The sequence below is a fragment of the Colletes gigas genome, unplaced genomic scaffold, assembly GCF_013123115.1.
Source record: "Colletes gigas isolate AHSC1104 unplaced genomic scaffold, ASM1312311v1 Colletes_gigas_Sc00003, whole genome shotgun sequence".
Classification (NCBI taxonomy): domain Eukaryota; kingdom Metazoa; phylum Arthropoda; class Insecta; order Hymenoptera; family Colletidae; genus Colletes; species Colletes gigas.
In genome coordinates, this window is record NW_025106632.1 from 8,787,407 (window position 1) to 8,801,500 (window position 14,094).

The following is a 14,094-nucleotide window of genomic DNA, read 5'->3' on the forward strand; positions in this document are numbered from 1 at the left end:
GTATTCATTTCTGATAAAGGAGTTTGTCTTTGATAGACAATACCACTAAATATTAAAGGCAATGAGATACGTTTTTAAACCCAATTTTATTTTTACGATGAAATTCGTTTATGAATATTTATTAAGTATTCGATATTTAATCCCAGATAAAAATTTTTTTTTTATCGAGAGTCGTATTTCCAATTCGAGATGGTTGGACGAGCAGCCTGAATCCGAATTCGATAGAAAACTGTTGGAAATAATTGGAAATGGCCAAAAAAAAAACACACACACACACAGAGCTACAAATCTCTGCGAAAATAATTAAAACATTAATATTTTTCACGCCTAAGAGATGCAAATATAAAAAAGTTTTGTTTTTAATAAATAAAATATTTAATCCCCTATAATCCAAAGTATTTTCTGAACATTTTAAAAACAAAGGAGACGAGTTTTATCGCAAAAGAAAGTATTTAAATTACATAAAAAATGGCACATACGACAGTTCTTTTTATATGTATATAAAATTGACTGTATTTAATATCCTTATAAAGAAACGCAAACGATCTTATCAGACGACCTAATAAAAATTTCTATTTTGCGAATTCAATGCATTCGCGGCAAAACAGACCTACTTAAAATATAGATACAAAGTTCGACGCTTAAACGGCGTGTCTTAAAAATTATACGGTGGTTTTTGTCGTGCCTCAGGACGCGGCGAACTTCTGGTTTCTTTTATCGTCTTAATTAATCTAACGGCGCTCAGAACGTGGCACACACCGCGAGGTATCCGATTGCCGACGGAAACTTTTATTAGAGCACGTTATCGTATCGCGAAAGTCTGTTCCGCGTCGAAGATATTCCTTCCGATTGTTGCGTTTCCAATACCGACGAAAAACGAAGCGAAAAAAATAAAAGGAAAGGCTCGCGTTGTAGATATAACGTGAGAGAAAAAAAAAAAATGAAAAACGCTTGGTCGTTTTTGCCCGTGTACCTGTCGCCATTTATCGAACTCGTTTCCCCGCACAAACGCATTCGCGAACGGGGAAACCCCTTTCTTCGCGAATCGACCTGCGCTTCCGTCGACGGTTCGTCGATCGACCGTAACCGAAAATCGGATTCTGCAACGATGTCAGGGATGGTTACAGGATGATTGCATCGGACACTTTAAACGTATATAAACTATATTATTTAATACCCTGACAGAAAGTTTCCGATCATACACGTCAATATATACTTTACGAAAAACTGCCGTGTTTTATAATTATACAACGTTACTGTATATAATTAAGACCGTTGGGAAATGTAAGAGAGTTTTTAGGAAGTAATTAGTTACAAAATAACTATCTGATACAAAGTACATAGAAGACATAAGCGACTTCTCTCGACGAAAGTTCATACGCATTTGATCTTAGCCTAAACACTTCCATCATCGACACAAACAGTTTCCTTCCCGTGTCAACGTTCCTCAGCTGAGACATGTACACTGATATACATTTATTATGATCGACGACGAAAGCTTGCCGATGTCACCGATCGCGAAGAGGAACGCAAAGTTCCGGAAGTTCAAATCGCGAACGTTTCCATCGACTGCCAACCGAGGGTAGTGGTAAGCGTTCGCGACGTCGTTTTTCTCTCGTTCGCGCGAACATCAAGGGAAATGATCGAGCTACGATCGAGCGGGACCCGGGACGCAGGAATAAATAATTCACGTCCGGGATCGGCTGGTCCGTCAAAGGTAAAAGCAAGTAACGACGGAAGTACTTACCGGAGATGGTATCCGCGTTATCGAGCTTCCTGTCTAAGGAGACGTTCTCGTGAGCCGCTTCCTTGCTCGTCCTTGGACGACATCCAGAGTTCGATTCACCGGTACCGATCCCCTCCTGGCCCTTGTGATCGTTCCTCGGATGATCGTTTCTCTCGTTCGACTTGGAACCACCGCCGCCGACGCCGACCTTCGACGATGTTTTGCTAACGATACCGCCGGCGTTTCCGTTCAGATTGGCGTTCACGTTCACGTTCACGTTCACGTTCCCGTTACCGTTCGCTGACCCGTGATTGTCGGCCTGGTGAAACAGACAGGACGTCTTCCGTGGGACCTTGTCGTTCTAACGTCACAAAGAAACGTTAAACAAAGGTATTACTCTTCCGCGAGAGGAAGCCACGGCGCGTTTACATCTGCGTTTCAGTCCCAATTGTTTCGCTCAGTTTCAATATGGCCGCTGTCGATCTTCGACCAATGAGACTGCATCAGGAATGATAATGTAAACACTACGTGTCTTCTTCTCGTGGAAGGACAGCACGTTCAACGCGTTGATTTCTTAGTAATTACGGGGGATCGGTTTAGGCCTCTTTTTTAGTGTAATGAAATACGTATGAAATATTCCTAATTGAGATTGACACAAACCGTACAGTATAGTAAATATTTTGAAATTTTCTTATGTATCGCGTGAGGAGAATATGTGCGAATATGTACAAAATTGCATTTAAATTAAATAATACATTCAATCTTTGTCTTATATTTTCAGTGTAGTAATAGATAGTAATAAAACGAAAAATGAGCAAGTTCAAACGTGAACTGCAAAGACGACCTTTGCTGGTCGAGCCCTGACCCAGACCAAACCGTGATCGTCTCCCTAAAAACACGCCCGCTGGGAATTCTCCAATACGCGTGACGTAATGAAAATCACCCACGGGAGAATTTGATTCGGGCGCCCGTCCGCAAACAGCCACAACGAATTAATCGACTCACCGTGGTGGTCATGCAGGTCGACGATGACGAGCGCACGACGACGATACGATTCTGATTGTGATCATTGGAGGCAATCGTGGACACGGCAGCGTGATTGGCGAGACCGTGTGTCTCGTGGCCGTTATTGGACCCGGCATTGGAATTGGTGTTCCCGGTAGTGACGTTACCGCCTAGGGAAGTCTGCCTGATCACCAGAACGCTGCCAGCCGGCTCCAGCACGACCACTTGCCTCATCCTCGTCGCGTGTCCTTTCGTTCTTCCCTGCCGCTGTTACTGACGAAGAAGGAGAACGTGCACAGGTTGCACGAAAGCTCCCTCGAAAACGATCCTCCTTCTTCAGCTGATCCAAGTATCCGACGGGAAATGCGTTCTCCAGCCTCCACCCCTTGGCTCTTAAAGCTCCAGCGCGATTGCTACCACCTGCTCCTCCTGTACACACGTACACCAAGATACCCCCCACCCCTCGATATTAAAGCTGTCGTCTTAAAGGATGATCCTACCTCCATCCTATTCCGCGACGCGGCCTTCTCTCTCTCTTACGAACGTGTCACCCGGAACGTGTACCAACGTGGCTTCTCTCGAAAGGCAAATCGATAAGGATTATTTTTGCCGACCGTCTCTGTGTGACTACCTTCGGAACCGATCGTCTTTTTCGCGGACTACGTTTCACGGCTACTCGCGACGGCCGCTTCGCGTTTCAAACCATTCCCGTCTCGTGAAACTTCTAAACGTACTACCAGAGGAGAGCATTTATTTTTACCAAATTTTATTTATTTCTGTTGCTTCTATTTACGGAATTAGTTCTCTGTTTTCTTGAGAATTCTTTCCTCAATTTTGTTTTTACCAAATGTTATTTGTTACAACTTGTGTTTACTTCTATTTACGAAGTTAAGTTTTCTATTTTTTATGAACTCTTTCCCATTTATTTTTACCAAATGTTATAGTTGTTTTTCTTTAATATTTAATGGACAAATAATGCCCAAATTACAAGATAGATAGATATAATATAAACAACAATGATATGGGTATTCGATGCCCCCCAAGCGGTAACCCATCCTGAAGAACTGCACACGGCCCAATGATGCTGCACTTCGGTAATCAGACGCGAATTAATGTATCCAACGTACTACGTCCATTCACAAGTTTTATTTCATTATCACATTATAGTGTACGAATACGAGAGCAACCGTAGATACATCGGAACTTAATAAATACTGATAAAAACTGAATTCGTTCAATGGACCGGTACGCGATAATCGATTTGTCGACAGTACCTAAAAACATTTCGATCCTATCTCTAATACGAAACGATAATTCACTCCTTGACAGGGTTAGACGAAGAATATTAATTTATATTTGGATATCAAATGCAAATGTCTCTTGAAATATTCGTAAAATCTAACGCGCGTAAAGATAAATTCGTAAATTAACGTATGGATTTTCAATGCTAGAAGGTTCCATCGGCTCTGAGCTGGAAGAAATCCGATCCAGGGACGTGAAAACTTTTCGGGAAAGAAGTACGGTCTCCGGGGCTATTTACTTTGGGGATACCGCGCGAAAACTACTTGTTAATCTTCGACTTCGCGCAGAGATTCGCTTTTGCGTTCGTATGGGTTTCTTTGCCACCTTGTTGGCCGGTGAAAACGTTTTAAAAGAGCTCGGAATTACCGTAAAGCACGCTGCCGTGCGAATAATAAATCTTGTCGGACCGAAAACGTTAAACGCGTTAAAGAATTAGTTTTGTATTTTATTTCTTTTCTGACGTGATTTTCTAATTTTGTTGAGGAGTGAAAAAAAGAGCATCGGTTATGAGCCTTCTAGCCCGATCATCGTCGTGATCCTAATAGAGTCTCTAAGGAAGTTCGTGAAACGCGATGATTTTGCCCGTCTCTGAATCTGATAACGAACCGATTAAAGGAGCAGTCGCAAAAAATTTACGGACACGAAATACATTAATGGCCAGTTGTCACGGGGGATTTTAGCGTAGTCATGATGGATAGCCTGCAAAAATAAGAAACGAACGTGCAGGCGGTCTCGAGCATTTGAAACCGCTCCAAATAACGTCGCGACATTAAATTCTTGGATCGAAAGCACGCGATGGTGTTACCGGTGACCAAAAATCGCGTCTGGAAGGATTGTATCCTCGTTTCCCGCCCTCGTGCAACGCGTGCATCGCGTTGGCTGATCCGAAAACAATTGGTCACCGTTCAGAACTCAGATGCAACGTAATTAATTACTTTCTAATTGCTCTTGTAACTGATTGCAGAATGTAATTCTGCATCGACTGAACACCTTTGGAATAATATTATCGAAAATATTTCAAATATTGCCTTGTTTTACGATTATTTCGTTCTTGGGATGCAACCATGTTATCTTCGTGAGATAATTTTGAGAATAATAGTTGTGTTGAAACAATGAAATATTGCTAGATGTAACAGATGTGTGTCGAAGATTTAATGTTCCCTCGTGTCTCGGGAGACAAATTTACACGTCTCTTTGCCGCAGTGAAATATATATATTAAGATTCGAAGAAAACAAGAGGATAACAATACTTCGTTGGTATTTCGTGCTTGTAATTTCAAATTTTCTGACTGTTTACTTGAAAATGTGGATCATTTTATTTGCATTTATATTTTTATTGCAAACTTCTATTCTACTACGCTACAAGAAACGTAATCACTTCGTAATTAGTACCAAAAGTGTTGAACGTGTCTCTTACATTAATTATCTTGCCCGATTCCATGGTAATTATAATCGTTAATTACTGTCACGGTCGAAAGTCCCGCCACGAGCGACGAAACTTGCAATTCTATTATTTCGCGACTGTCACGGCTAGTTGGCTTTCCAATGTTGATTCTAGTTGGCAGCCATTATCATACACGCGACTCTCTTGGCAGCCATTATCATAGATTTTCAGCCAGTAAAACCGAACGGAAGTCTTCGCGAACGCAGTTCCGTCGGGGACGCGCGAGAAACACGAAATTACTCGAGCAACGATTCGAGGGTGGAAGCGGTGCCAGTTTTATTATGAAATCGTGAAACGCGACGAAGGACAGTTTCGAAACGTTTTTTTTCCCACCCTCCGCGCGAAAGAACGAGTGACTTTTTCGGGATCGGTGTTTGATATTGCAGTTCGATTGTTTGGTCATCCCAATTACATTCAACAATCCCGTTCGCGGCACGTGACCCATAACAGGATCGAAATCAGTGAAAAAATACGAACGTCGAAAACCTCTGCCATCTGTATCCTTTTTTTTTCCTCGCCGACGGAACGCATGGAAAGCAATTAAACTGAATAAATTCAATACGTGTTTAACCACCGTAAACAGTGCGACACGTTCCAGCAAACTATACAGGCCGACTCGGCCGACTGGAACAAGTCATATTTTTTTTTTTTTTTTTGACTGCGGGGAGAAAAAAGAAAAAAAAAAGAATAGAGGGAAAAATTGAATGCATCAGGGTGGAGCAATTCGACCGTATCGCAGTTTGCAGTTTATATTTATTTTGTTAACCCGATCCTAACGAAAACGCGCGCGAATATAAATCCCCGAGTATTTAAATCGTACGGTTGGACGAGGAAGAAAGACGGATTGCGCCACGTTTGAAAGAACATGGTTACACATGCGAGAAATATTATCGAACCGAAACAGTCCAGTTACGATATTAATCAACTGCTGCGTACCGATGCCAATCCCATAGGTATACTTGCCAAACATGAAAACGAAACACGCCTTTGTTTTTTAATAGAACGAGAACGATAGACGCAGTCGCAAGTTATTTTTAATGAACGTTTTCACGAAATGTATATATAAATTGAAGCGTGCTCGATTAGATACGATGTTGAATAATCGTAAGGAAATATTATGATGAGAATAATTATTACAAAAAAAATCCACTTTTAATAATATGAATATATTTTTTAAAATCGTCTGATTTTAATTTTCTAGCTAACTTTGATGAATGTATTAATTAGAATTTTAAATCGATTCACATTTGTATATGATTTCGTTATCATCGGCGGAATTGTACATGTGGTTTCAACGGATTCCGTTATTGACTGTTTATGCCTCGGATAGTTTCGCAAATAAGATAAGACAGTGACTTTCTAATGTGTTTGTAGATACAAATACGCACGCAAGTATAGTTGCCTGAAAAGCTGTCACAAAGTTATCCTCGCCACCCTCTGGAACTGTTCGTACCGTGTTAATTGTATCTCACTCCCGCCCGCTGTTTCTCATTCTCGATGTATACAAAGGCGAGCTGGAGAAATAACAACGATCGAACCTACGCTATCCGAGAAGTTGTCAAAGTACAACTTGTCAGTCTATATTGCCCTCCCCCACGACCGCAGGATTCTCCAAGTTATTCTTCTCGACAACGAAAAGTTACACGGGAAGAATTTTATCTTACGTTTTCGATTTATTTCCGCGTACAGAATCGCCCTATTTTCGATTCGTATATTTTTTAAATAATTATTAATAAATACCTCTTATGCATCTTCCTGTTTATAGTTTTCTAATCAAACGTTTACAAGAACTGAGGTTTCCTATTTAGTAACATTATAAAGTAACAAATTAATAGAAAATTATTATTTTAAACGTATTTTGATCAATTATTTCTTGAAAGTATCGAAGAAAAGAAGTTTAATTAAAAATAATTTAAAAAATTTCCATATAAATATTTAACTGTTATAAAAAGTTCTGGCTGTGGCCATTCGCTGTATTCCTGTTGGGCAATTTTCTGCGTAGGCCAACGAAAAAATTGGGTTGTAGAGGGTTAATGAACGATGACATCGTGAAATCCACTCGACGGCGGCCCGATTGGAAATTACTGACTCGAGTTAATTTAATTAAACCAACCTGGTGCACTCAGTTTTTGGTAATTTCGGTTGCTTAGCGATACACGGTGTCCCCCGATAGTTGTCAACACGTTCGGGGGCGTCCTACGTTTGTAGATTCCGCCGATCGATGGCACGGCTTCGTGTGTTCCGCGTTCAAAGGACAAATGTTCCCTAATGGTATCGATTAGCTTGAATACACTTTCGATTGTTTCGCTGACGAATCCCCGACGACTATCGGTAATCGGTTCTGAACTTCCTTCGCGAGGAACGACATGGCTCCGCCGGGAATCCAACGGAATCCGATAATTCACAAAGGAGCACCATCTACTTGGAAATTTCGTCGTTCCTGCGCGTCCTTCGCCAAACCCTCGTGCACTTCGACTTCGCGATTCACCTCGGAGACAGTTACTCTCCCTTTGAGGAAAACAAACCTAATTTCCGGCGCGCAGTTGCATTCGCGAAAATCGATCTCGTCGCCGAAATTTCAGACGTGAACCAACACCGACGTTCGAACCGCCATTTTGTATTCCATAAAACCGGGCTCGGTTCGCGTAGACCAAAACGAAACGAAAGAAAATTAACCGTACGCGTTTTAGTTCTCCCCCTCGCCCCCCCCCCCCTCTCTCTCTGTCTCCACCCTCGGAGATTAAACTATGAATGAAACAACGCGAGGTCGGATCCAGCTAGCCCCGTTAAAACATCCCCTCTCGCTCGAATGTCCATAACGACTAAGTACTTCAGAGAAGAAGAGACTTGTCTACTCGGAATTTCGTCATTCTCCACGCCCTTCCAGCCTCTTGCCAGCTTCTCTCCTTCTCCCTCTGTCTATCTTCCCTACACTTCAAAGTTTGGTATTCACCTTGGAGACAGTTACCCTCTTGCCCTCCACTCTGAAAGCAGAGACCTAATTCTCGGGCACATTTCAGCCCTCGTAAAACACGAGCCCGCGCCGGGGATGTTAATACGGACGCTCTGAAAAGCTTCAATATTCTGCAACTATCGTTTCTTGATTAAATATACCAAAGAACCCGTACCCCGTAGAAACCATTATCTTGGCAACCGTGGCGACTAGCGCGTTTTTATGATTTCTACAATATTTTTTAAAACATAAAATCGCGTCGAAAGAATCTTGCACAGTGTTCGTTTGAATGATATTAAATACAAAAGTCAGAGCTGTTTATTTTTGACTTACTGAACGCTTTCGAGGTCATTTGAAGGGTAACCTTGTTTTCTCAGATGGAGACCCATGTTTCTTAAAAATGTTAAATTTCAAAGACAATCTTTATTTCAGACCCAGACCCCTAGTCAACTCCCTTTATGCTCGCAGGGGCATCGATAGCTCTTTTAGACTCTGGAATCAGTCTTTTCTTATTCATGTTGCTCCTTAATTTTTCACGACACCGTAGTTCGTAGTATTCTTTATGTATTTGAAACTGTTGATTTTTTAAAAATATCTAAATAATACGTATACAAGTCTACATTTCCAAAAACGTATAAAATGCAAATAAAAAAAATAGAATTAAGTAGATCAGAAGAAGTATCTTTCTTAAGTAGAAAAGTATATTCAAAATCGATAAACCGAATAAACGTCTGTATATAAAAATCACAAGTATAACAAGTGTCCCACTATTGACGTCTGTAACTATAATTTTAGATGGATTTTTAAACAATGACCATCTTACTTTATTTCTTTTCGTTAAGACAAGGTACCAAGTTGAGCAGGCTCCTTGAAAGGAAAGATCAAAAGAAGCACGGTCAGCATCCAAAATTAGAGAACACGTCAAAGTTTTGACACAAACTCGAGCGGTTATCGTCCTCTTTGTTTGACCGCAAATTAACCAATTTAACGGTTGATCGAGCACCAGTGTTTCTGCGACAAAAGATGTGTTCGAATCGTTCCGCGAGAGGCACGTGGCTTCACAAAGGAACACGATATACGTGGAATTTCGTCATGGTTTCCCGATCATTCAACCATCCTCCACGCCCTTCCGGTCTGTTACGCCCTCCCCAATATCTCTCTCGGTCGCTTTAACTTCGCGATTCACCTTGGAACCGACCGACCTCCCTTTGAGACGCGCTGACCCAGTTTCCTTCTCCCCATGAATCGGGAAATTCGAGGCATGAATTTTGGAAAGAGGCGTCCACGATGGCTTGTAACCACTTTACGACCACCCGTGACACCCGTACAACCGTCGAATAACACAGAAAATCGAGAACGACCCTTCCTTTCTCCTACCAGGGCAAACAATGAATTTCGAACAAGGACTTAAAACCAACGTCCAAAAATAACATTTGCCCTAAACATTTTCACGAAGAAAATCGTTAACGAAAAGTTGCTTCGAGACAAATTCTTAACAAATCTAAAAGAAATTTTTCTAAAAACGTGCCCATTTTGGTTAGAGAGTAACCATTATTTATCATTAACATACATCAAATTTGTTGCGTTACGTTACGTTACGTTATCTGTACAATTTCTGAAAATGTATACATAATAATTGTTATTATTAAACACCTTTATTATGCTCGTTGGTGCAGCGTGCATAGGTTGTATACAGAAACGAGCAAGTTTCATAAAGGCGAGGTACCTACAGCCAACGGCTGCTTTTCAACCTAATTTCAAACTTATTACGGAATACAAATGAATACAAACAATGAAGGTGAAACAAGCAAGGTAGCGTAAGAAAATAAATCAAATAGAAAGGGTAAGGGGGAGTAGTTACACAAAGCGTCGACGAATAAAAATATAATATGCACAATTTGGATTAAACGAGAACAGAAAACTGTCTTTCAAATTTCCCGTAAAATAGTTACCCCTCCTCGCGAGGGTCAAAAAGTTCGCAGAACGGAAGGGGTTGAAAGGGTGAAGGTTGACTGGCTTTAATAGTTCTATCCTGTAACTCGTTACGACTATAAATATCAATTTTCAACCTGATTTCAGTATAATTAGTGTACGAGTGATCGCCTAATAAGCAAGCCAATCGGTTAGAAAAAGCCAAGTATGGAGAAAATTGTAGGACAACGCACCTGTTCGCGAAAGCAACGTTACGATAATAACAAAATGTTACACAACCATCCCCACAGTCTAGACCTAACCCCTTGTTGATTATTATTTATTTTCGAACAAGAAAAACGATCTTCGACTGAAGAAACTTTGAGGCTGACGATAAAAGGAAAGAAAATTTCCTGTAATAAATAACCTTCAGTTTTAATGTGGAGAATCTTCGATGTATATTGCAATTTAACTCCTTGAGAAATTATTAACTATTCGAAATCTAAAATCTTTGCAGTGTGCAACGTGCATGATCAGCTTCGACGAATCAACGACATCGCGTTAGCACGGTTTCGAGGCAGTCATCCGGAAGTTCTAATTAGCCACGTTGCGCAACGCTGTTCACAATTCTGCTAAACAAGATATACTTTCGCACGCAAATGCCGTGTCACACACACCTGAAACACTTTTGTAATTTGTGCACGTGTGTGCGCGGAATGCCGATCAATTCCACGTGTCGCGTGTCAGTCGACAGCATAACGGCTGACGAGTTGTCGCTGGATTGAGAGCGTGTACGACAAAATGAGCAGGATAATATTTGTGAAACATTTTTTTTTATTAAACATTTGAAACCACATTTACGTGCTTCACCAACGGTAAGAAAAGAACATCGCGGTGCAACGGAGAACTTAAATTTGTAATTTACAATTTTGAAAATCTAAAAATAGTATAAATAAATAAAAGCCTCGAATCATCTGACCTAAAGTTTTTAAAATGTTTACGAGCTGTATCGTTGCTTTATTCTTATTCGTAAATTTACGAAATATTTAACAAACGTTTACGAAATTTTTTATTTGAACGTACGTATTATATAATCTATGTATTATGTTCTAGAAACGGTATTTTATATAACGAGAATATCGATATCGCTGAAGAAGCAATTACGATATATTTATAACCCACCTGTTGCTCTAAGATGAAAAAAACTCCCCCAATTTTCCGACCCCCTCAATTATGCAAGCAACCCTTGTCTCTTTTAGGTCCGGGACAACCAAGGGATTACTGTAGATATAGAGGGTGAGTCTCGTAACGCGACGACTTCAAATAACACATTAAATTATTTACTCTACGAAACAACGTTTCGAATGTTCCACGACATTAAAGGGGTGTCTGAGTACCATAATCACATCTCTCACACTTTGTTCCTCTATCGAGATACGAAAATCGCCTTCAAATTTGGATAAAGCGTTAACTCTAATTCGAACAATTTTTACAGATGGAAATATTTCTTATTATTTTATTAACCTAAATAAAATACTGCCTCCTTGGGAACAGTTCGTCTTGGAAAATTAAAACAATGTCTAGTAATTAGAGCGATTTTCCATAGTAACTAAATTCTTCTTACTTCATTTTTAGCTTGCTTTTCCCCTCCATTTGACTCCATTTGAGTATATAGCGTTAAATTATTCCCAGCCCTAATTACGAGTGCAAGGTTGCTTCACGCAAGTACCACGATGTTAACGGTAATGGTGATCTCCCGAATGTTTCCCAAGTTTTGTTTAAACAAGAGGTAAAAAACATACGACGACGGTCGAGCTGGGATTTCGCGGAGGCTGGAAAGCGCGGAACCCAGGGAGAAGCTTATTTTTCTGCATGGAAAACAAGTGTACTCCCACGCGTGCACCGAAATCGCCGACAAAGTGCGTTCCTTTGCTTTCGCCCGGGATGCAACGTTCGGCTTTATACGCCTTCCATTATTTGTTTATTCTACTGTGGGATCGGGAAGATAATGACTCCGCTCTGTTCCGTTCCGCACAATTTTATTGTTGCTGTCGTACAACGACGTGACTCGTGGTGCGGGTTACGCTCGACTCTCTGGTACGATCATCGCCACCGTACCAAGAGGCCTTCAAAAACAAAAGACGGTCAGAGACGACGACAACGGCTTTTCGGCTCACGCGGCTCTGGTCGTCTCGTGTGCAACCATCGTCTCGTGTGCAACCATCGTCTCGTGTGCAACCATACATTGTAGCGGCTTCGAACGGCTAAGGCGTATGTGGTGCCTTGGCCGCCACACTACCCCCCTGCCAGTAATTGGCACAATTACGAAAAATTGACCGACTACATTACCACTACCATTTACTCTATTATATAAAATACGTTATCCTAACTAAGATTTACATTACAGTATTTGAACAGAGTTGAAAAAAAAAGGAATTTACATGGAGTTTAATATATAATACGTAATACCTAAAAATACATGAAAGTACATAAAAGTGATGGAAAAAAATAAATGGTATATGATACTTATTATAATAATGCGCAAGCCTTAAGTACTACCGCGTAATTTGAAATCGATCGGGAAAACGTACGCGTCTACCTGAACGCGTAACACGTTGCTGTATAACCGGCGCATTGTCAGGTACGTTTGTTTGTGTGACCGGCTGATTTTCTATGCTCACGGGATCCGGTCTGTTTTCTGCTAGCATATAAGCAGGCTTTAGCCTTTCAATTGATATATTTATTTCCTTACCTCTAATGTTTATTGTAAATGTTTTTTCGCCTCGGCGCACTACGGCGTATGGACCTTCATAAGCGGGTTGTAAAATAGTTTTGGCTGAATCTGTTCGGATGAAAACATGTGTTGAACTGCTAAGATCTTTGAAAACGAATGTACGATTAACGGAATGGCGTGATGCATTAGAGGGACTCAATTTAGAAAAATGGTTGCGTAGTCTATTAGTAAAATCGGAAGCATTTTCTGTGCCTTCCGCTGAATGCGAAGACAAGAACTCTCCCGGTAATCTTAATGGCTCGCCATAAACTAATTCCGCTGAGGTAGCGCCGAGGTCTTCTTTCCAGGCGGAACGAATACCGAGTAGAACCGTCGGAAGTATTTCTGTCCACTTGTCGGATCCGTGGCACCTTATAGCCGACTTGAGCTGTCGGTGAAAACGCTCTACCATCCCATTGGCCGCTGGGTGATACGCCGTTGTGCGAAGGCGTGTGGATCCAATTAAATTGTTCAGCGCAAAAAATAATTTGGATTCGAACTGCCTACCCTGATCGGTGGTAATCCGTACGGGAGCACCAAACCGCGCTACCCAACCGTCATAAAAGGTTCGAGCTACGGTTTGGGCCTCCTGATCGACCATGGGGAAGGCTTCCGGCCACCGCGTATATCTGTCTACACAGGTCAGACAATACCTGAAACCTTCGGACACCGGTAAAATTACTATGTCTAAATGAATGTGTTCGAATCGCGCAGAAGGTTTAACAAATGTAGCCAATGGTGCAGTCACATGACGGGAAATTTTTGATCTTTGGCACGGTATACAGCAACGTGTCCACGTGCGAACATCTCTTTTAATCGACGGCCAAACATAACGTTGCGTTATGAGCTTGATCGTCGCGTTAATACCTGGATGTGATAATACATGTAACATATTAAAAACTGCACGTCGGAAAGGAGGGGTGACATAAGGTCTTACATTCTTAGTCGAAATATCGCAAAAAATTTCGGAAGACGTGCCA

The 14,094-nt window shown here is 41.1% G+C and overlaps 1 protein-coding gene across 1 annotated transcript in view; it reads right to left on the reverse strand.

Moving 5' to 3' along the window:
• The window catches only part of LOC122404471 (calmodulin-binding transcription activator 2), a 79,604-nt gene that overhangs the window by 45,433 nt on the left and 20,077 nt on the right, over positions 1-14,094 (reverse strand). The window contains exons 2-3 of the mRNA XM_043408435.1: positions 2,732-3,160; positions 1,748-2,087 (exon numbers count right to left, since the gene is read on the reverse strand). Coding sequence (XP_043264370.1) covers positions 1,748-2,087; positions 2,732-2,965 — 574 coding nt within the window. The 5' untranslated portion in view covers positions 2,966-3,160. The remainder of the gene's footprint in view (positions 1-1,747; positions 2,088-2,731; positions 3,161-14,094) is intronic.